At 37.8% G+C, this 23642-nt stretch overlaps 2 protein-coding genes across 4 annotated transcripts in view; one reads left to right on the forward strand and one right to left on the reverse strand.

The window, feature by feature from the left end:
- LRRC17 (leucine rich repeat containing 17) overlaps positions 1-16222 on the reverse strand; it is a 30975-nt gene extending 14753 nt beyond the window's left edge. The window contains exon 1 of one of the 2 annotated variants that reach the window (XM_019655127.1): positions 16144-16222. The gene's annotated coding sequence lies outside the window, so the exon portion shown is untranslated. Of the gene's footprint in view, positions 1-14343; positions 14641-16143 lie in introns of those variants that run through there. The other variant, XM_019655128.1, reaches the window with a different exon arrangement.
- FBXL13 (F-box and leucine rich repeat protein 13) overlaps positions 1-23642 on the forward strand; it is a 226515-nt gene that overhangs the window by 126427 nt on the left and 76446 nt on the right. For both annotated transcript variants that reach the window (XM_019655131.1, XM_019655130.1), the window contains 3 exons: positions 2935-2987; positions 6517-6617; positions 16074-16203. In XM_019655131.1, the coding sequence (XP_019510676.1) occupies positions 2935-2987; positions 6517-6617; positions 16074-16203 (284 nt within the window). The remainder of the gene's footprint in view (positions 1-2934; positions 2988-6516; positions 6618-16073; positions 16204-23642) is intronic.

The following is a 23642-nucleotide window of genomic DNA, read 5'->3' on the forward strand; positions in this document are numbered from 1 at the left end:
AAGTAGACATTTAACTTCTTTTGTTTACTGTCATTCTCCCCCAACTAGGGTGTGAACTCCATAAGGTCTGAGATTTTTGTCTATTTTGTACACTGCAGTATTTCCGGCACCTGTAGGGTTTGTAGCAGATAACAGGTTCTTGATATATACTGGGTCTTCAGAATAGTCATGATGCATGTTTGCATCAGATGGCGCTAGTTCATTTTTGGAAGTACTAGAGTCATTTGCATCTATGTTATTGCTATGTCATTTGACAGCTGATAGTTCTAGCTTCAGTCTAAAAAAATTGAGCGTCCGGGAAGAGTGCAATGATGGTGCCAACTTGGGCCAGTGAAGCAATGTCCTCCACAACTAGACTGAAGAACAAAAGGACAGCAACTTGTCTGTTCCCCTTCCCCAATTCCCCAGCGCTGTTCTCATCCAATTCCCCAATAAAAATATTTTTAAAATAAATAAATAAATAAATAAATAAATAAATAATAAAAATAAAAAAATTGAGTGATTTGGTTGAGTTTTGGAGATTTTACAAGTTGAAGACGGAAGACCAAACGGTGCATTTTTGCCATATTTTACTGTTTTACTTACATAAAGGGAAGAACGCACATCAAGCTTGTGAAAAGTTGCATAAAGTTTACAGTAACAATGCTCTATAAGAACGTCAGTGCCAACGATGGTTCACGAAATTCCTTGCTGGTGATTTTTATCTCAACGATACTCCTCGGTCAGGGAGGCCCACCGAGGTTGATGATGACAAAATAAAGGCATTGATCAGGTCAAACCCACGTTACACGACACCAGAGATCGAAGAAACATTGAACATCCATCATTCAAGCATTCCCAACCAGCTGAAGAAGCTGGGATATGTAAGCAAGCTCGATATTTGGGTTCCACATGAACTCAAAGAAGTTCATTTGACGGCGCATATAAACATCTGCAATATGCTCATTAAGTGTGAGGAAAATGATCCTATTTTGAAGCGACCAATAACTGGTGATGAGAAGTAGATTGTTTAGAACAACATGGTGTGCAAACGGTCTTGGTCCTGACGTGATGATTCTCCTCAAATGACATCGAAAGCAAACATTCATCAGAGGAAGGTTGTGCTCTCAGTGTGGTGGGATTTTAAAGGTGTCGTGTTTTTCGAGCTTCTGCCAAGGAACCAAACAATCAATTTGAATGTGTACTGTTGGCAATTGGACAGTTTGAATGAATCCATCATCCAGAAACGTTCAGAGCTTGTTAATTGTAAAGGAGTTGTGTTCCATCGCAACAACGCGAGACCACACACAAGTTTCATCACCCATCAAAAATTATTGGAGCTTGGATGGGATGTGTTGCCACACCCACCATACTCTCCCGACCTTGCCCCGTCAGACTTCCACTTGTTTCACTCTCTTCAAAAGTCCTTGCGGGGTGTAACGTTCAATTCAGATGAGGCTGTAAATCAGCGCCTTGTTCAGTGTTTCTCAAATAAAGACAGGTCCTTCTATGAACGAGGAATTATGAAGCTCACTGAAAGATGGCAAAAGGTTATCGAACAAAACAGGCAATATATCATTGATTGATCTTTGTTCTTTATATAAATAAATGACCTTTGAATAACATCAACAAAATATGTCATGACTTTCCCGAAGACCCAATACTTGTTGAATGCATGAATTACTCTCAAATAACTATTCTATAAAAATACGAATCTCATAAACTTAGTTATTATATTTTTCAGGAAATGTATTTTTTCCTTAACAAGTATTATTGATGACTTCTAAGATCCGCACATTTTAAAGAATTTTTTCCATGTTTCAGTCCTGAAAGTGGTTTTCATTTGCATTTATTACTTAGGACATAGCCCATTGAATTTGTAATTAATAGCATTTCTGTTGTTATTACCGTGGGTTATGTGCTTATGAGTGGCAGATGTGTTTTCTATTCATCGTAGTAGTCGTGTGAATGCCAGGTCACTCCCTAGCCTGGAGATTTCCTGCTCCATGGGGCCTCCTCCACCTAGAATGCCTCCCTGCTTCTTTGCCTCAAGCATGCCTCCTATCCACTGTGTTGTGCCCCCTCTCCTAACTGCTTCTCTTCTGTCTCAGATCTGGGGCTTTGCTTCCCATCAGTCTAGACCCAGAGTGCTGACTGTGTCCACTTTCCCATCTAGTTCTTCGTGTACATGTCTTCCTTGCAAGACCGTAAGCTATACAGCTGCCTCTGGTCCCAGAGCTATTCAGGCACTTGTCCTTTCTGACCCTCCACTCCTCTATCGGCAATTCATTAAAATTGCATGTAAATTTAACCTTAAAAAATCAGAATTATTTTGTTAAATATTATACTTGCTTAATTATTTATGACCTATACGCTGAAGTATTTGGGGATGTATGCAGATGTCTGAAACTTACTTTAAAATGCATAAAATAAGGTGGATTGAGGAATAGAGAGATGGATGTACAAGTGGATATGTGATAAAGCAAATACAGTAAAATATAAAGTGTGGAATCTAGGTGGTAGGTATGTTCATTGTACAATCCTTTAATTCTCTCAACTTTTTTGTATGTTTGAAAATTTTCATGATAAAGTGTTAAAAGGAAACAGAGGGAAAAAAATGAACAAAACGTCATGCCACAAAATAGCAGGTTGGTTTTCTTCAAGAGCTTTGAAACTAAAAGCTCTAAAACATACAGTTTTTCCCAAAGTAGTATTTTTCTCTTTTCCTCTTCCTTCTGTAACCCTCAAACAATAATAAACATGTGTATACATTTTAATTTTAAAGCCAAAAGAAATCGTTTTTCTGGGAAAAGAAACCATATACTTAGAATAAGTTACTTGCCAAAGTTTTGTTTGTTTTCTAATGAATACATCACATTGAATGTAGAATGGAAAAACTTTAAGTTTAAACATTTATAATATGTTGTTTAGTGATGTGTCACTTGTTTGATTTAGGTTTCTGTAAAAATTTGCAAGAGCTGAATGTCTCTGACTGTCCAACACTCACAGTGAGTATAAGAAGCTTATTTTACTATTGTTTACATAGATTTGGACTTGCTGTGTTGGAGTGTTAATACACAGAGGGCTTGCCAAAATATATGCCTGTGTGCTCATTTAGGATTAAATATGGAAAAAAGCGAACTATGTTAAATATTGGCAAGAAATTTTGTCCCATTTGTATAATGCTATTATTAATACTGTTGGAGTCTCTGGAAAGTGAAAACTATTCAACAATTACACAAACATGAACTATATTTATATTTAAGGCCATGTGTGTGTAAGACAGAAAACCTGGGCCCCAGCAGAAACAATAAGCTCATTTTCATGGTCTTCACGGTGGCAGTGCCAAAGAAGATGGAAATGCACATGTGACCCAAGCCAACTCCTTCCTGGTCCCTGTCTCCAGGCTTTCCCCTACTCCAACTCTGTCTCCCACCCTGTGAGCACATTAATACTCTTTCTAAAAGGCAGTTCTAACCATTTCACTCCCATCTTCCATCGTTTACACACACTCATCATCTACACTATGGATCAAGTCAAAGTTCTTTAATGTGACTGTACCTAGGAGACCTTCTGTGGTCTAGCATCTGCCTCCCTTTCTAGCCTCCACTTGCTCCAAATCCTGCAAACATGTTAAGTTGCAGCAGCTGCCAGCTGCTCTGCCTTCATTGCTGCATTTGCCAAGCTGTCCCTTGCTGTTTTGCCTCCGTTCACAGAGGTTGTGCTCTTTGTTGGGAATACTCTTCCGCTCAGTCCTCAGGTGCTCTTTCCTGTTTGACAGATCTTAAGGCTGACTTTAGGCACCACCTGCTTTACCAAGACATACTGACTCCCAGGTTCGCTGCTGCTTCCCTGGGTTCCTGCCACAAGTAGCCTTCATCACAGTGGTTCTGCCTCCTCCACTAGCCTAAGAGGCCCAAAGTGCTGGAGATGTGTCTCAATTTTGCGGTAGTCATAGCACACAGCACAGATCTTGCATAGTAAACACTCTATAATGTTTGTTTAATTAATGAAACTCTATGGAGATATCTAATAGGTAATGGACAACATTGGCTAGAACTTGAGATTCCATCTTGGGCCTACATCTACGAGTCATAATTAACGTTCCAAAAGTAAATAAGATCAACCTGAAGAGAGAGAAGGTATAAGAAGAGAAGAGGACCTAGGACTGTACCTTGGGGAATGCTGACTTCCAGGAGTGGGCAGAGGTGAAACAGCAAAAGATCTCAAGGGGGAATAGTAAGAGAAGGAGGCTGAAAACAGAGAGGTATCACAAAAGGCAAGAGAAGGAAGGAAGTGATCAAGGTGAGCAGGTGAGAAAAGGACTGAGCAGTGCCTCCTGGATTTTAGAATTAGGAGGTGATTGCTGGCTTTTGCTAGAACAGTTTCAGTGAGATCTTGGGGCAGAAATCTAATCGCAGTGAATTGCGAAGTGGACACGAGGAGAGAAAATGAGCCATTAGGTGTAATCGTATCTTTCCAGAAAAGTGGCTAAGAGGGTAGCAGAAGGAAAATAGAGGCAGGGTTTACAGAGATTGGTGGAGAGCCACTTGAGCAGCTCATGGAGCAAGTCACTGAGTAGCTAAGGAGGCAGTGGAATGAAGGGCCCGACTGTGTCACGCCATCATAAGCACCAGTTCCAGGAGGACGGCCACACTCCTCAGCCAGGGTGCAAAGACTTCATGAATGGGCTGCTCCTTGCTGCCTCATCATTTCAACTCTTCCTTTCAAATTTCTTTCATTCTTTTTGTGGACATTTATTGTACCTCCTATGTTAATGATATATTTATCTTTATATGTAAAGATATGTAGGGAATTTATAAGTTATAATATATATGTAGTATAGGGATTTAAAAATGAATCAATTTCTGTTCTGCCCCCAGAGAACTTCAGTTCTTCATTTGAATAAAAGATCATATTCTTCAAAGTTGGCTTTCTAATACAATGCCATCTGCATTAAATTTGTGAACATAAAAATCTGTTTAATTAAGGAGTCTAATAATATACAAGGCTGATAATTTTATCCAATTACATTTTACTATTGTTTTTCCCTTTGAGACGTAGAATGGGAGACAAGTTTACGATTAAAGAGTTAAGTAACATTCACTCAAAAAGCTTTGTCTTCTAAGGAGCTTGCCTTATGAATATATTACATTGAGAAAGACTTGAGTGCATTGTGGACAAATTCATAAACCATTCTGCAATGTAGTCACTCAAATGTTTATGTGTTTATATGCTCTAACATTTGGGGATTGAACCTTAAGTTAAATACTGGGGATAGGATTCATTTGAATTCTCTGCAGACAGGGAAATGCAGAGAATGGTTTGCTTCCCTGTATCAAAGGGGAAATCAGATTCTTCTACAGTGCCTAAAGCATATTCTATCTTCCTCTTCCTGCAGCGTTTTGTTATTTTACTATCCACAACTCCAGGAAATAGCCAGGAATAAAATGTTAAACATTGATGATCATGCTGAAAATAAACCATTGCCATCCTTAGTGGTGTTCAGGGTGACCATACTGACCACGCAGAATTCTTTCCCAAACCACATCTCTTAGCCAAGTGACAACTTACCTCTTCCTGCAACGGCCTATTCTTTCCAGGACCACGGTACCACAAATATTTAAAACTAGCTGACCTCTTCAGTGTTCTGGGGGAGACTCATCAATTAAATCAATAAAAACCTGCTGCTACTCATTCTAGAGCATTTTGTAAGTAGTTACCTATATGAGAAGCAGCGCTATAGTAATCAAAGCTTGCCACTCATCTGGTCTTGTAAATGTCAAATTAGGGCTCATGCTTGAAATCACTGTTTGTTTTCTGTCTCAGGAAACAGCCACATCACTCTCTTGGTACCTCAGTTACAGCTCTCTGGTGAAGGGTTGTTTGACTCTTTGAGATCCTGCCTCCCACAGTACTCCCAACACTGAATTTCGTGTCCAACATGTATGTAGCCAGTTACTTTAGCTCATCTCAAATTTGCCATAAATTTGGTGGAAACCTGTTTAGCTGTTTTAATATATTCAGTAACAGAACCACAGAAGCTTAATTACACAAACACATACACATACATCTCTATATAAATACATATGCATAAATCTGAACTCATTTTTGTTGCAGTCCAGTTGAGAGCATTGACTATTCCTGTCTTTCATAATAATTTCAGTAAGCTTAAAAAGTGATCCATTCTTAATCACTTTCATGCATCTGAAGAGTCAGGAATGTTTGACACTTTGAAATTTGAGCTCGGATTTCCTGTCACAGAGTTGAACTTGCAAGGATTCAAATTTTAATGTAGTGTCATTGTGATGAAATATAACTTTATTTCTAAAAAAGGGAAAAGTGTGGGAGGAATGGAGCTTTAAGCAAAACCATGGCCTTCTATTTAAATTTGATTTACAACTAATATCAAAGAATATGAAGAGACCAAGTCTTGCATATATGTTTTTGGAGCAGAGAGAAAGGCGATAGAGAGAAAATGGGGAATAGCAAAGCCTGTTAGACTTTGATGAGACTCTTCCCTCTGCTTTTATGCAGGATGAATCAATGAGGTACATCTCTGAAGGTTGTCCTGGAGTCCTGTATCTCAATCTCTCTAACACAACTATCACCAATAGGACAATGCGACTCCTACCAAGGTAATGCTTTTTTATTTGCATTGCACTGAAAATAGCTATGTTCCTCTAGGCTCTGGCTTGCTCCAGCATTCCGCAAAGCCAGAGCTCCTTTTACCAGCACTCTGTCACTGTGGCACTGCTTTTTTGACTAAAGGATGCTGCTTTCAAGTCCCCAAGCTGGTACCTATCCTCTCCTTCCTTGGTGGGCCCAGGTTGAATAATTGGTCTGCTGCCTTGGCCCGCATTTGTGTGTCACTCTTGTAGTATCGTGCCTAGTAGCTTGAGTTAGGCTCTGCTGTCTCTTCCTGGTCCCTCTTTCCGCCTGGCCCCTAAATTCCAGTCTAGGGTCTGGGACTTCTTTACAGCAGAACACCAATGTGCTAACTCCTTAGACTCTTGAACACTGAGTCCCAGATTCCCTGTTGCCAGGTTAACCATTTCCAGGTTTGGTTACTTATGGAACCCCCACCACCTCCAGGAAACCTGATACTGGTTGTCTTTCAATCTATGGACTGCTGACAACGCTGGACACAAATGTTGCTTCTCCTAAACCAGCACTTCTTTGAAGGACAAGGGACAGACGAACACAACACATTACCAAGAGTTGACAGAATACTCAAGTTTATCACAAATTTATGTGGTAAATAATTATTTATTTTCACCAAGGAAGGACTAATCAGGAAGAGTATATGATAATACTGGGAGAGATTTAAAGCATTTTTCAAACTATTGTGGAAGAGTAAACCATTTTAGAGAATATAACTTTTGAAATTCTTTGAAAAATAACAGTGAGGTATTTGGAGAAGCTTAAATAGAGAAAATCCTAGGTAGTAATTTTCCTTATCTCTTGTTTCTAACCATTTTCTGGAAATGTGCAAGCATAAAAAGTGTGGTAAACCACTCACTAGAAGCTTGGAATCAGCCAAAATGGCAGAATAGTACACCGTGGAATAAGGCAAACAATACAAATTAGGGCTTTATTTATTTTTTTGTTGATTGTTTAGACTTGAGAAAATAATGGAGAAAATAATGACACAGATTAAATTTAAAAGTGTGTTATGTTTGTAACAACAACATTGTTAATAGCACAAAAAATTGAGGAAATATTCTAATGCCTGAAAACTATTATCTGATGCACCAAAGAAGTCACTCACATCATCGATGGATGAGTGAACTCTGGACATACATCTTTGTTGTTTCACTTTTGTCTTACTCATTAATGGAAATAAAAATATTCATGTTGGAACTATACTTATTCCTCAATTTTTTTTCAACTTTATTTTTATTTTCCGGTGAAAACAAGAGATACAGCAGAGTGACAGATTTTATTTTTCCTTCAAGCATATAAGAGAGGACAAAAGTTCTACTTACATTAATGAATTTGGCAATGAAAGCATTGTGTGAGAACTGAATGATTACATGGAATTCATAATAAAGAGTATAGTGTATTTTATTATTATTTGTAAGTTGTGTGCTACATATTTTTTATATCTGCAAGTATTTTATAGTAAGTATAAAATAGTAAGATGTACAAATTTATAGCAAATTATGTACATTTATATACATATTTTTTGAAGAGCCAGTAGAAATTTATCCATATGCCAATAATTAAAGATAAAATAAATTAGAAACTAATTTATACTTTTTCAATATTTAGCCTCCCCATGAGGAACATAGTATACCTCTAAAATTTTTTTCAAGTGTTCTTAAATGTCTCAATAAAATTTTGTTTTATTCATATGGATAATTTTATGAAAGTTATTCCTAGGTATCTTTTTAATTGCCATTGTGAATGGTATCCTTTCAGATTATGTTTTCTGAATAGTCATTTTTGGACTTGGGTATGAAGTGCAGATATCTTTTTAACTTTTTATTTGTATGGTTTAATTGCTTTCTTTCCTTTTATGATAAAAAATAGGGCTATGAAATTACCTCTAAATAAGAATTTAGGAAAAGCTTGCAAGATTTGATAAGCATTGTTCTCACTTTCTAAACAAACTATTCTATGTTAAATTTTCTCTTTAACCCAATAATTGTTGAGAAGAGAATTTTTGGTTCCAAGTGGCTGAAATTTCTTTGAAGGTTCTGTTTTTAATATTTAGTTTTTGTTCATTGTGGTCAAGAAATGTGGACTGAATTATTTCTACTTGTTGGGATTTAGTAAGATTTCTTGGTGGACTAGTTTATATAATGAATTTCAATAAATCATCCATGAATGTTTAAAATGAGTTTCTTTTAGAGCACAAAATTTCTGTGTGTATGTGTGTACCCATATGTGTAAATTCTTGACAAGTCATAGTATAATAGCGATAAATTTGGCCTCCTATTATAACCAAGCTTCTCTTAATTTATTTCAGTTATTATTTTATACATAAAGATTAATAAATAGTATGTTTCATTATAGAGTGTAACATTTATTCACATAAAATTATATTCTTTATTCTGTTTGATGTTTCTTTGTCTTTAATACTTTTTTTTATCTGCTATTAATACAATCATCTTTGTTTTCTTTTGCTTGTGCTTTCGTGGAATAACTTCATGTATTTTTAACCTTTGTGTCACTGGATTTTGGTTTTGTCTTTTATGTACAACATGTAGCTAGCTACTTCTGTTTATAAAATTTTCAGTCCCTTTGCCTTTTTAAGAGAGTGGTTTAAAATATTACTATTTCTTGTCAAAATTGAGTGTATGGGGCTGGCTGAGTGGCGCGTTGGTTAAGAGTTGGCTTGGGACGCCAGCTCTGAGCATCAGGGCCCTGGGTTGGATCCCACATGAGGGCCAGTGACGCTGTGCCCTCTACAGCTAAGACGGTGAACAACGGCTCAACCTGGAGCTGGGCTGCCTTGAGTCACCGGCGACAGCGTAGGATGCAGTGGGACTGGCCAGCAGCAGGCATGAGCTTTTGTGAGTTGCTGTGAGCCCCCGTGAGTGGCCGTCCAATGGCCGGTGAGTGATTGCCTCACCCAGGAAGGGCGCAATGATAATACCAACATAGGCCAGTGAAGCGAAGTCCTCCACAACTAGACTGAAGAACAAAAGGACAGCAACTTGTCTGTTCCCCTTCCCCGATTCCCCCAATAAAATCTTAAAAATAAAAAATTGAGTGTATGGTCTTATTTTTATCATCTTGTTTTATGGTTCTGATTTTTAAATTTTTATGTTACTGTATGCTAGTCATCATCTCTACCTTTTGCTATATAAACTATGTTGTTTACTTTTTATAGTATGAAGGTATTTCAAAAGTATGCGCACATTCTGTTGGATATTCTAACTAGTGGATATTTGTATGATATTTAAGAACATGCTTTAACATACTTTTCTCTAATTATCAAAGTCATGATGAAATAATGACTTTGGCCCCCCCTGTGTAGACAAGAGTTATAATACATTTTAATTCTCCCTTAAACTTGACGTTCCCCCATTTCCACTCCTCTGTATGTAAACGCATATTAATCATAATTTTTGTTAGTCATTTAACTTTCCTTTTAATATCGTTTTTAGTGTTTGTATTCAATATTGTAATCATATTTATAATAATTATGTAGTCCTAACTCTAGTTTTGTCATTCATTGATGGTCCATTTGTTCCACAGTTTGCTTATTCTTTAATTTCGGTTTTGATTCATCCTATGATGACTAGAAATATAGTTTTAAAAACTCTTTATGAAAAATGTGCAAGTGTTAGATTTTCAGCCATTGTTTTCTGAAAATGACTATTGTCTTGAAGGATGAACAACAACTTCTTTTGGTGTATAGTTCTTGAATCATGTCTCTTATTTTATCCTTAAAACCCTACAAATATTGTTCCATAATCTTTCGGATTTCTGGTTAAAGAGAAGTCTAAAGCCAGCTTGATTTTTCATTCCTTTGTTGGTAACCTATTTTCTTTGCCAAGATGCTTGCAAGAAATTCCTTTTCTTTGAGAAATTAAAAAAAATTCCAAGTTTAATTGTGTTCTATCAATTAATTTTCCTGGAATATAGTAAACCTTTTGAATATTAAAACTTAGATATTTTCTCAGCCAAGGAAGGTATATTTTTCCTAATGCTTCTATTGCGTTTGTTCAGGTTTTATCTTTAGAATCCCCTTTTATATTTAGATCCAATTTTTGTTCCTGTCCTTCAAAGTTGTCATCCTCTCTCTCATCATTTTTATCTCTGTATACATTTTCTCAGCATACTGCATTCTCTATATCAGTAGTTCTCCATGTGTGTTCCAAGGATAGCAGTGCTCTGGTAAATGTCTAAGAGCTGGCTTGGGTAGGGGGTAAAGGGATGTTGTGATTTGCAGGATTTACTGATTTCTGTGGTGTAAATACAGAGGGTGACCCCAAAAATGTATATACATTTTAAGAAAGAAAAAAACTATTAAAATTATAATACTCAATATATACCGATAACAAAAGATGAACACAAGTCATGTGTATACATTTTTTTGGCACCCCCAGTACTTCCATCATGGCCAGTTTTAAGTTACCAACATGATGTCACTGAATGTGGAGTTGGGAAGAGATGCTAACAACTGGCTCTCATGAGCTGGAGTTCTCTAGTCCTATAATATAAAACATCACTCAGTACTTTTCTTTAGATATTCCATATTAAGATGTATATTGTATAAATATATGTGTATGTAGCAACAGATAGAAGAATAGGACCCAAAATGAGAATTTTGTTTGAGTTTTAATTTCTAGTTCTTGCAATTGAGAGAATATTTGAGATAAATGCTACTCAGTACTGATATTTTCTGCCATATGAAAAAAATGTATGTTGACTTTCTTATCTGTGATAAAAATACATTTTGTAATGATTCTCTATTTTTGCTTTGTTTTCCATCGTTTCAAACATGCTTGGGTATGCAAAAGTGTTTCTCAAGCTATAAATAACCAGAGAAATGTTGTTTGTTGCTGCTGTCATTTTCCCCTTCAGTGCCTTTAGTATTTCTTTCCAAAGAAATCATTTGCCAGGAGAAAGATGTAATTTGTTTGCCCTTCTTGGCAACACTGCTCTGCCAGTTTTTTATTTGAATATTTTTTCTCACTTCTTGGGGGACTTGCTCAGTTTTCTAAAGTTGAAAATGAGGGCTGCCCACAACTCATGCCCTTTCCAGGACATTTTTTACTTCTAAATATTTCCTGAATGGAACCCTTTCCATTTATTCCTAATGCCACAACCTAGGTGGCATTCTCAGCACCTCATCTGGCACAGCCTCCTGATGGTTCAGCCTCTGGTCTCGCTTCCCTTCAAACTGCACTGCCTTATGCTGCAAGAAGTATCATCCTGGAACAATGGTTTTATCATGTCTGGGACATGCTTAAGGTCTAGACTCTTCCCTCACTATCCCTTAACATTCTCTAATCAAGCTTGTCTGCCCAGGTTTTCCAAGGGAAGTCCTTAACTCTGGTCATCTGATGGCTGATGCTTCTCTTTATCTGCGGCTGGGATGCCTTTCTGCTTATTTCTGCTAATCCACAGCCTTTATACCTCAAGTCACACCATCTACCAGAAGTCCATGGTGTTTTCTCCTTTCCCTGAATTCTAATAGCAACATTCATTCACTTATTCACCATGTATTGATAAACTACAATGTGAGGCATTCTGGGCATATAGTGATGAGTGAAGCTATTATGATCTTTGCTCCTTAGTGGAGCATTATATGCTATCGTGGCATGGTGTCTCGTTATTTTTCACATAGATGAATTGACCCTTCAGTTGGCTTGGAACCTTATTAGCAGGCACTCTCATGTGACAGTCTCACCAGTGCTCATCAGAGTGGGGCAGGCAGAGGAAGCCCTTGCCTTGACTAGACATCCTCAAGGTCTACCCTGTAAACAGGAAGTCAAGTCACTGCAGTTGAATTTTCTGCAGGAACTCTATTATGTGAAACTGTGTCTGTGAAACTAAAGAACCCAACACTCAAGTCAAAAGAATCTACATGTAAATCCTTTCTTTTACAGACTGGGCCTTGTCTTGGTGATTTTTCAGAGAAACTTTCAGTTAAATACATAGTTATTTTACATTCCTTCCCGTAGTATTTGCCTCATGTGTTGGAGATCTAACACAGAAGGCCTCAATTCTCTAATGGAAGAAAGCCAGGAGAATGGAGAAAATATTATCTCTGTAGTTTCTACAAGAAAATTGTGATTTCTTAAAGACTATCATAGCAATAGAAAAATAAATCACAAAGAGAAGCCCTCTCCTTACATAAGACACACTTAGTTATCAGATAATTAGGAAAAGATAAACACAGAACACAAACACTGCCTAAAAGTGGAATTAGAATTATCATGTTGTTTCTGGGTTGGGAAAGTGATGAACCAGGTCTTTCTCTTGTAAGGGGCATATTTCTTTGCCAAAATCCAGAATAAAAAGTAACAGTATTGCATAAAATTTGCCAAATGCAATTTCACTGTCAACTGATACTTTTCCTTTCCCAGCAGCTTTAACTCTCAGCCCTGTAAATCCCTAGAAAGGCCTACAGGGCCACTTAAGATTCCTGTGCTTTGCTCTCAAACTGATGATTCTCATAAGATTCCACTTTGAAGAGAGCCAACTAGAGACTTTCAATCTGGGAGTCATTTGTCTAATGAACACCTCTTTTGCCAAACCCAAGGTTCTTAACCTGGGACAAGTGGATGTCCCAAGGAGACTAGTGATAAAATTCAGAGGTTCTATAAATTTTAATAAAGGAAAAAAAAATCTCTATTTTCACTAAGCTTGAACTGAAATGCAGGTAAAAAAGCTAGAGTAGTCACAGTATTCCCTGGGACTCTTTCACCAATGTAAATCACAAATATTTTCTTATTATAGTTGTTACAAATATTTCAAAATATCATTGGCACTTGTCACTACTTCAAAATCATGATAGTTATTAGATCTCTACTAGATTTAATATGTTAATATGTTAATAAAGAAGCACATATATTATTCCACTCATTTGGTTTTTAAAAATATTTTGATATTGTCTTTCAGTATAATTGCCTGCTTTTGTAATCTTAAGTATTTTATTTCATGCATTAGTAACATTATGCTGACCAAGGGTCCGTAGATCCATGGGTACCTGTGACACACAAAAAGTTAAGAACTAGCTCAGTTCCCATTTTTGGTATTTGTTAACTGATCACATGGACTTTAAGAAATGGAACAGTAGTCTTGGACCAGATTTAAATAGATTTGAATATGCATGGTTTTGTAACAGTTTCATTACTATTGTTAAAGAAAGACTAATTGATATACAGAGTTCAAAAATGGGGGGGCCGGCTGAGTGGCTCAGTTGGTTAAGAGCTCGCTCAAGAGTTTGAGCTCTGAGCAACAGCGGTTCGAGTCAGCCCGAGCTGAGCAGCCGTGAGCTGCCAACAGGTGGCAGGATGGCTCAGCTAAAAAAAAAAAAAAAAAAAAAAAGGGATAAATCAACAGTCTGCAAACGAGTGGGCAACACATGAGAGGAATGAAAACTACATCAGAGACTATCAATCTCATTGGAGTTGAAACCACTTAACTATGGCATTACCACCATAACCAAAATGAGGGTATAGATGCAATATGAGATCCCCCAAACTCTTAGAATCAGTCACATGCACCACTTCTGTCAGATGAGTATTCCATTAAGGGGAAGGAGATAGTACAAACTTCATAAGAACAATTAATATGTTATTATTATTTGAGGTAATAGTAGCAATAATAAAAACATATATTTAAAGCTTCTACCGTGTTCCTCAGACTTACATCTACATTCTCATGATATTGTCATACCTCTAAGAAGAAAGAGCAGAGGGTTATATCCATGTTACAGATGAGAAAACAGCTTCAGGAAAGCTGGAGTCTCCACAGTCAGTCAGGGTTAATAAAAAAACAAAAAACAAAATTAGGTAATACAATATTATGATCTCCACTTAGCAAATGGGGAAACAATCTCTGAGAGGTTAGGGAAGTTGCAGTGAAAGTCAAGGCTGGGATTTGTATCCAATTTGGTCAGATTCCAAAACCTTGTATATTTTCCATTGTGTCATGCTGCTTGCCTCACTACTCCTTTCTCCAAATTAGAGAGCTAAAGGGTTACTAGAAGTGACACCGCTCCCCCACCCAGTCCCCAGAAAATTGTACTTTACCCAGTTAAATCACAAGGGTACGCTCCAGGGAGAGCAAAATAAAACATTTCTTAAACTTTGGCATAGCTCTTAGTGAAGTTAGAGGGCCCCAGGAGAGGGGTTGTGTCTTTGGGATGTCAGGGCTGCTTTTTCCTTTATGGCCCCGCCCACCCAGCTGCTGGGGAATCCAGAAGGCATCCTTCTCTGTTCTGTTGAATCTCACGGGCACAGCGTGACGGAATGTGTGTTCTGAACCAAATGATTCGCTATGGCACAGGAATCATTATACCATAAAAATGTGTTTCTCAAATTTTAGGAATGCATCTGATTAATAGTCAATGTTTTCATATCTTATTTACCATTTATGTGAAAGTAAACTTTATTAGTCATTTGTGGGCTTTTAAGGGACAGAGAGGCACCTTCTTCCACTTTTGTTTTTTGCTTTCTAATTTGCTGTTAAACTGTTGCAGCTCAGAAACCAAGAGCATGTTCTTAATTCCATTACGAGAGCAGGCAGCATTGGGAGTTCTTGCACTTTTAAAAAATGCCAGGCTTAGGAGGGTTTGGAAAATTTTCCACGGATTGTCCTCAAACTGTGAGCCCTTGCATGGTAGAACTGGCTTGTCCCAATTACCTTCCTTTTTTTCTGGAAGCTTTCATTTTGGTTATGGTGGTAATGCCATATTTAATCAGTTTCCACTCTAGTGAGATTGATAGTCTCTCATGTAGGTTTTATTACTCTCATGTGTTGCCCACTCATTTGCAGACTGTTCTTAACCCATTTTAAAACTCTGTATATCAATTAGACTTTCTTTAAAGATAATAATCAAACTACTATAAAATCATGCATATTCAAATCTTTTTTTTTCAAACTATTTGTTTGTCATATCCATTTTAAGAGCCAGTTATGTTCAACTTTGCCTCCTTTCTTCCCCAAATCCTCACTCTCATGTAACAGTTAATCACCATTTAAATGTTTACAAAACGATTTGTCTTTCTAGACATTTTGCACATTATTTTAGTGCTCCAACAATAAAACCTAAATGCAATAATAATGCAAACTTTGTAACTTTGGTTTCAAACACAAACAAACTTCCAAACAATATGAATGCACACATCTCCCTGCCCCCAAAGATATATCTCAATCTGCTTTCTTACAAATCTAGGCAACTCTTATTTTCATTTGAAATGTAATTACGCATTGTCTGATATACTACTGCAATCTCCTTTACTTAACAGGAAGAGAATTAAAAATAAAGTTTAATTGTTGAATACCTGAAAGGAGAAAAGATTAATCTACAGTTTTACTTCTCTTTGTCAGAGTGGCTTAAGAAAGATGTGAGAAAACAACTATAGTAACTTTCCTTCCTCTCTTCTCTCCCCCTGTCTTTCCAGGCACTTCCATAACTTACAGAATCTTAGTTTGGCTTATTGCAGAAAGTTCACAGACAAAGGCTTACAGTACCTGAATTTAGGGAATGGATGTCACAAGCTCATCTATTTGGACCTTTCCGGCTGCACCCAGGTTTGTCTTTCAGTCTTCTCTTTCATGCAGGAGGCGGGGAAGTCCTCCGGAGAACGGGCTACATCCAGCCCTCATGTTATACTAACGCTGTGCTCAGACTGCAGCACACTTTTCAGAGGTTTTAAATTACATGGCCACAGCTGCTTAAATTTCCCCCAGGATCGCTACTATAGGCTCTTGGCTCCCTTCCACTGGAGTGTCACATCCACGAACAGGCAGAGCTCATTGGATGATGAAACAGACCACTTCTGTGTAGATACTTTGAGCACTGTTATAAAACCAGAGTCCATATCTTGAAATTTTTAGAATTACTACTAAGATACAAACAGAGGAAAACATTTTGGGGGGAGAATTTGCAAAGAACTTCCTGAAAAGCCAATTAGCTCCCACATGGTCTTTCAAAAAGCAAACAGCATTGGTAAAATGCTGCACGTGTCAATGTAAGAAAAGAAATACAGCAAAGATTGTAATTTAGAAAATTGTATTATATCCTTAAGCTAAATAACATGAAGATTTGACATGTACACAGGGAAATATTTAAGTTTGAAAAAACAAAATTAAGAAAAATCGGGCAAAAATTAGGGTGGAGCTGTGGAGGGTAGGCTATGGAACTTTGGAAATAGGTGTTGCCGCATCGCTAGCTTCTTCTGCTTTATTTCAGTACATTGAAGTCATAATTCTCTAACTTTTTTTTCTTCCACCTCTCTGTATATTTTATTGATATTAGTATCATAGTGTATCCATCATTCTGTGAGAATAATATAATAGCACAGATGAGCACTGGCTGAAATATTGATAGTTACCACTTATTGAGCTGTTACTATATGCCAGGCACCATGTTGAGTGCTTTACACAGATCAAGTTTACTCCTCATATAAATGCTGTGTAGAATTTATTTATTATGCCCATTTAGAAATGAAGAGACCGAGGCTTTCAAGGTTGCACAAGCTGGCAAAACCACATGGTACTGGTGCCGTTTTAAGCACCTGTTGGTAGATACCTAGGCAGGTAGAGTCCCCTGGAGGCCATCAGGGGCAGCATGGGTTTCTCCTCTCAAGTTCTTGAGTGGACAGAATTCTTACTTCACTGTCACCACTGGCATCCCCTGGTTTCATGATTACTAGGCAGCGGGGAGGTCTTAGGGGAAAGTGGGGAGGTCTTAGGGGAAAGGTGGGGAGCACTCTTAAGTTAGGGCTGAAACATCTAGAATTTTCATTTGTGTATGATCTAATGATGTGTAATTTGCTGAACGTCTACCATCACTCTTCTGACTAAGATGGACTTAACATTGCTTCCAGCTTGACCAAACTTTAGATGGGCTTCTTTCTGACTATAAGGCCCCTGACCCCTTTTTTCTTAGAGCATTAACTTTAGAAAACTTTTAGCTGTACATTCTTTCTCTGTTCCCTTTGAGATGCAAACCTCTTTAAAAGCTTCTGGACAGTTTTACAACCCAGGAATGTCTTCCTCAAGGACCTGGGAGCCATCCTTTGAAATGTAATCGCCAAGGGAGATAGCACCAGTATCTCTGAGTCTCTGTGGGAGGATAGAAGCTTAGCAAGCACAGATGGCCAAATCACAGAGAAAACTATTTGCAAATTCAGTAATAACTCAATGTGCCTGACACATCCCATTGATTACTCTCCCCCCTAAATAAATGTCCTCTGATACTTTTCCACCAGCTCACCCCATGCTTGAAAACCCTCCCCACAAGTGTGACTTATCTCCTTGTTCTTCTCAGTGTCCACGACGGGATAATTATTGTAGCAACAACACACAACACATACACAGACACACAAACACACATAGACATAGTCCTAAGGATAAACGTTCTCAGACGTAGTAAAGTCGAAATGAGAGGTTTCAAATCGATGACCCTCTGGGTAGATATGTTTGCAAAACACACAGACATTGTCTGTCTGTCTTTAAAGTTTGAGCCAACATTTAAAAAGTGGGAGTTTTCACATAAAAATCTAGGCTTCAAACTTCTCTTAAAAAACTGGAAGAACTAGCAAAATTGAGCCTGCATTTCCATATGGCAACAATGGGTGGGAGATGAATCGACTTCACCCCTTGGAGACTTGCCACCCTTTCCTGTACTTACTAAGGTCGACACTTATACCTGGATTGCTACTGTTTAATTGCATCTTCTGCCTGTCCTCAGCAGGACTGGAGCTTGGTTTGAATATATAAAGAATAGATATTTTTCCTGATTGTCCCGTAATTTGTAAGTCTCAAATCACAGAGACGTTCGTAGTTCACAGCATTATGCCAAACAATGTTGGTTTCTTTTGTTCATCTCTCTTCTGTTTCCATTTGTTCATTTAATAATTCAACAGAGATTTAATACTAGGTTTCAGACATTGTTTAAGGAACTGGAAATCATGCCACTTAGAACTGAACCCCTTTAGGCCCATTGGGAGGAAGAGATGGGCTCATTATGACTCTGCCAGAGTGGAGCGTGTTCACCTGGAGTCCGCAGCCCACAGCTGAGCTGGACATGCTTCTCCAGGAGCCTGTGCCTTAATGTATCTGTGCTAAGCGGACAGCCCGGGGCAGGGGAAAGGGGCGGGGTGTGGGTGTGGGGGGAGGGGCGCGATTGGGGAGTTAAATCCAGTCTTCTGAAGTATGTTATTAAATGTCTTTTTTTAAAAAAAAGAAATATAAGCACATACCAGGGATGCCAAAAAAATGTATACACATTTTAAAAGATGTTAACCCTTTGGTCAGCGTTGCTCAAGCAGTAGTTCACCGTAATCAGAAGTGTCTGGACGCTGATGGTAACCACTTTGAGCATCTCTTGTAATTGCAGAAGTCAAACGTGACTTGTATTTATCTTTTGTTATCAGTATATATTAATACAGTTTTTCCCTTTCTTAAAATGTGTATACATTTTTTTGGCACCCTCTGTATATTTTTATTTTAAAAACATACTATTTTTTTTAAATATAAAGTAGAACTGGATTTCATGTTTTATATGAAAACATTTACCAAAAACAAAGAAGGGAACTGTCTTTTAAGCTTTTAATGTGAGCCTATTGGTTAAGCTTCTGAATATTGAGTTTGCTGAGTTTGCTGAATAATCTAAATCAAAACTTTTAAACTGGTAAAGTGAAGGGCCCAGCCAGCAGTGATCGCCTGCTGCCTTACTGGAAACATTAGGCTTTACTTTTCTACCACACTCTGGTTTTTAGTTTTTGTTGTGATCACACACAATACCTAGTTGTGTATTTTAAGATGAGGTTTACAGAAGTCTGGTGAGTGGAACATGTGGTGTATAGTGACTTAGAGTGTGAACTATCAGAGAGAAAATGTGGTGGTTGTTTAGCTAAGACCAGGGGGTTCATTCAGACCCCTGTTGTTGGAAGCAATTGGCCAGAAATACTTGCCAGCACTGCAAAAGCACAGCTGTGAAATGTGAAACAAATGATTGTCTTTTTGTTGTTAATATTTTATTCGTTCCTTTATTATTACTTACATTGTTCAGCATCACAAGTTGTCACCCCTTTATGTTGTGTGAGGGTTGAAATAAAACAGTATGGTGCCATTTAAAAAAGTTTTAAAATTAATGGATGATGGACAATTGCAAAGAAAAGTAAAACTCAATTACATATATTTTAGACATCTCCTTCAGTCTTTGGGGTTGGATAAGCTCTGTAACAGGTACATTAGGTGATGTGGCCGATTTCCTAATGAATACAAGTACTTGGACATGCACCCACTTGTCATCATCCCGGATGTGGTCAGGGTGATGCTCAGGTCCTCCTCAAAGCAGCCACTGCTTACACGCAGCCCTAAAGCAGGGTGGGCCGCTCAGCAAGCTCTGGAGCTATCGATTGCAGACCTCCAACCACGTACTTGTCACTTTAAATTTTCTAGTTTTCTATTTTCACTTTTAAAAAAAAATCTGTGGGCCGGCTGAGTGGCTCAGTTGGTTAAGAGCTCGCTCAAGAGTGCGAGCTCTGAGTAACAGCGGTTCGATGCCCGGCCCGAGCTGAGCAGCGGCTGATACTCAGCTAATAAAAAAAAAAAAAAAATCTGTGCTTTCTTTTCTTGTTCCATGTTAAGCACACACACATACACAAACAAGAAAGTGGAAGAAAAAAATTTTCAGTTACCTAAAAATTCACCACCTAGAAAAAATAAACACTATTAGTATTTAAGGGTAAAGCTTTCTGGTCTTTTTTCTATGCACAGCTATATTCTTTGAAACTAAAATGGATTATATAGTACACATATCTTTCATTTAATATTCTATAAAGTGAACATCTATTTCATTAAATATTTTTCTATAAATTATTTTTAATAGCTATATAGTATTATTCCATCTTGTCAAAATACCAACATGTATTTCAGTATTCATTATTGGCTTACCATTTTTTTTCTATCATTAATAACCTGTGAGGAAAATTTTTGGAGCCAAATCTTTGTATATGTCTATGCAGTTTTGGGGTACACATTTTGAGAAGTGAAACAGTCAGAGAATATAGTTATTTTTAAGGCTGTTCATATTCTACAAAGGTTTTTCATTTACCCTTACCATAAATTTAAAATAATGTTTGGTATCTTTATATCTTATTCCAATACTGCCATTGTTAAAATATTTTTGAAATTAATTAAAAATTCCCTTATAGAGCCTGAGTGCAACATTTTCTTTACACTATTTTCAGAAGAATTAAAAAAAAAAACCAACAATCTACATACAAAAAAATCTGATTGAATTAGCTGAACAAATTTAATACATTTGCTTTTATGTTCACCATTTACTCAAAGTTGTAAAATCTAAGTTTATTGCATAAAATAATTTTTTTAAACCATGTCTAAACACAATTTGGGAAGACTTTTTGGAGACAACTGGTTTCATCACGTAGAGAAAGAACCCTTTCCTGTGCCCCTTTGTTACCTATGTTCTGAGAGACATTTGGCAACAGTGAATGGATCCGTCTTGTTCTCTGCTCTGTGAAATGCAGTGTGATCTAACTCATGGTAGACATTTATCAGATGTTTATTTTCCTGTTCATTTCAGAGCTCTCTAAAATATGTTCTTATTTCTTTCAAAATATCAAAATAGAAAATATGGGTAGCATTTTAGAGTTTTAATGGAGAGGACAAAGCTATGCTATTTGTACATGAGAAAGTGCCAGTTAGGAAGGCAGTGACCCCTGGTTCTACTTTCCCTGTATCCTCTGCTCTGTTTGTGTGTAACTCCAAGGATCCTCCTGTTGATATTATCTTTGGGTTGCCACTTTCCCTACAGTTTCATGTATCTCCGACTGTGTAGCACTGTGTAGGAAGCCAGGCATAGAACGACCACAGTTATGCTGGGAAGGAAAGCTGGGATGTAGCCAATCTCAGGCTGAAACCCAGGACCCAGAAACCAACAACTCTGAACATGGAGGACAAAAGGAGCCAGACGAAGAGTGAGGAATTTGGACCAAGACTCAGACTTATATGTTCAGATTTAAGACAGTTAAAACAGAGACTAAGAGAGGTTACAATAAGTGTTTCTGTCTCTGTGCCTCCCTTGTTCTGCATGTCTAGTCTCTGTGGTCTCGCTGGGCTCACATTTTGCCCTCTGCCTACACAGCCTCATACTATCCCTTTCTCCCACTCACCAGGTTCATTTTCACATATCTTTGGAGACTTGGCTCAATCACAACCATCTCTGGGAGGCCCTCATTTACCTCTCCTTTCCCCCAACCCAAGCTGCGTTATGATTCATCTGGGGCATGCTTCTATCATTTACTTTCACTAAGCATTCTCTATGTATTTGGTGGCCTGCTTCTTTGTCTGCTCTCCTCCCTATCGTGAGCTCCCTGATGGCCAGGATGATGCCTAACTCATCTGTATCCTTAGTATATAATACAGTACCTGGCACATAGTAGGACTTTGATCAATGTTTGATGAATGAATAAATGAATGAAAACGCAGCAAATTTTCAGGGCATGCTAGCCAGGCACTTCAGGTGAAAGCTCAGGAGTCATATTAGGTAGGTAGCTGAGAAGTTGGCAACTTGCTATAGCAAGGTCTGATGATCTTTTCTTGATAAGGGTTGAGTCTGACATTTCTTTAGATTTACAGGGATAAAAGAGCCTAGGAAACTATGAAACACTAGATAAAGTATTTTTTCATCAATTATTTTTCATTTGCTACGCATGAGAAAATGAAAAGGGACAGCATCCCAGAAATGTTCAAATGATTGGAATACTCAATGCAATAATAATGGTTTATTAGTAGTTCTTGTACTACTGTTAAATCTTTCTAGGACCCATGAATCTTAAAGGTAGGCTGTGGAAATTGGAAGATTCCAAGGTCATTTCAGTTCTCTCTAGGCCACATAAATTCCAACTTCCCCTTCCAGAGAGGCAAAGATCATGGAAGGTCTTACTTGTTCACCCCTGGGGTTTGTGGTAGGGGTGGGAGAAAGCCACAGAGGCACATCCAGGGATGAATGTACTAGCCAAATGGAATGAAACTGCATAAGCAAGCAAGAGTGAAAAGGGATCTCTCTCTCTTTCCCTCTCTCTCTCTCTCTCTCTCTCTCTCTCTCTCTCTCTCTCTCTCTCTCTCTCTCTTTCTCTCTCTCTCCCTCTCACTGCAAAAAGCAGTGAGATGGTGAAAGGAAATCCAAAGTAAAATTACGAGACCTGGGATCTAGTCCTTGCCATGCCACTAACCACTTGTGCATCTGTGGGCACATACTTGGTTTTTCTGCCTCAGTGCCCTCATCTGTAGAATGGCTAGCTTGGGATAGATGATCTCTGAGATCTTTTTCAGCTTTAAGATTTTGTACTTCTATATGATGACTAACCAAGATAATCAAAGAACTAGCAAGATTGGGGGAAAAGAATAATGAATTTTATTTTGGAAAGGCTGAAGTTCCTGTGATATACCTGGGTGTCAATGACAAGAGCTACTTAAAAGTGGAAATCTGGCCCTTGGAGCAGAGTTGGGAGTGGAGGTACAGATTTAGCAGTTTATCAATAAAGGGCAATTAGAACAGGAAGAGTTGTGTGACCAGCTAATCCAGTTGTAAGTAAGCTGATCATGTACCAAGATGAATTGATAACAGTTAAATTCAAAATTATAATTCACTTGTATTTTGTTTGATTCCATTTTCCTTTATTCTATATTTTAGTGGATGGTAAGAATAATAACATTGTTTGTTGGGTATTGACTATGTACTAGGTGTTAAGGGCTTTACAGTTGTTATCTCATTTAATCTTTACAAATAACTATGAAGTAGGTATCATTATTCCCATTTCAGAGATGTGGGAACTGAACAATGAGCAACTGGCTGGAAAAAAGGAAAACACTAATTTGCAGTAGTTGTTGATTTATATGGTGGAAATACTCTCACCGTTGCCTCTTTCAAGCTACCAATGAGAGGTCACTGAACAGGGAGTTGGGAAAACATGTGCAGTAGTACACCATTATGT

This window comes from Hipposideros armiger, unplaced genomic scaffold (assembly GCF_001890085.2).
Source record: "Hipposideros armiger isolate ML-2016 unplaced genomic scaffold, ASM189008v1 scaffold_236, whole genome shotgun sequence".
Lineage (NCBI taxonomy): Eukaryota > Metazoa > Chordata > Mammalia > Chiroptera > Hipposideridae > Hipposideros > Hipposideros armiger.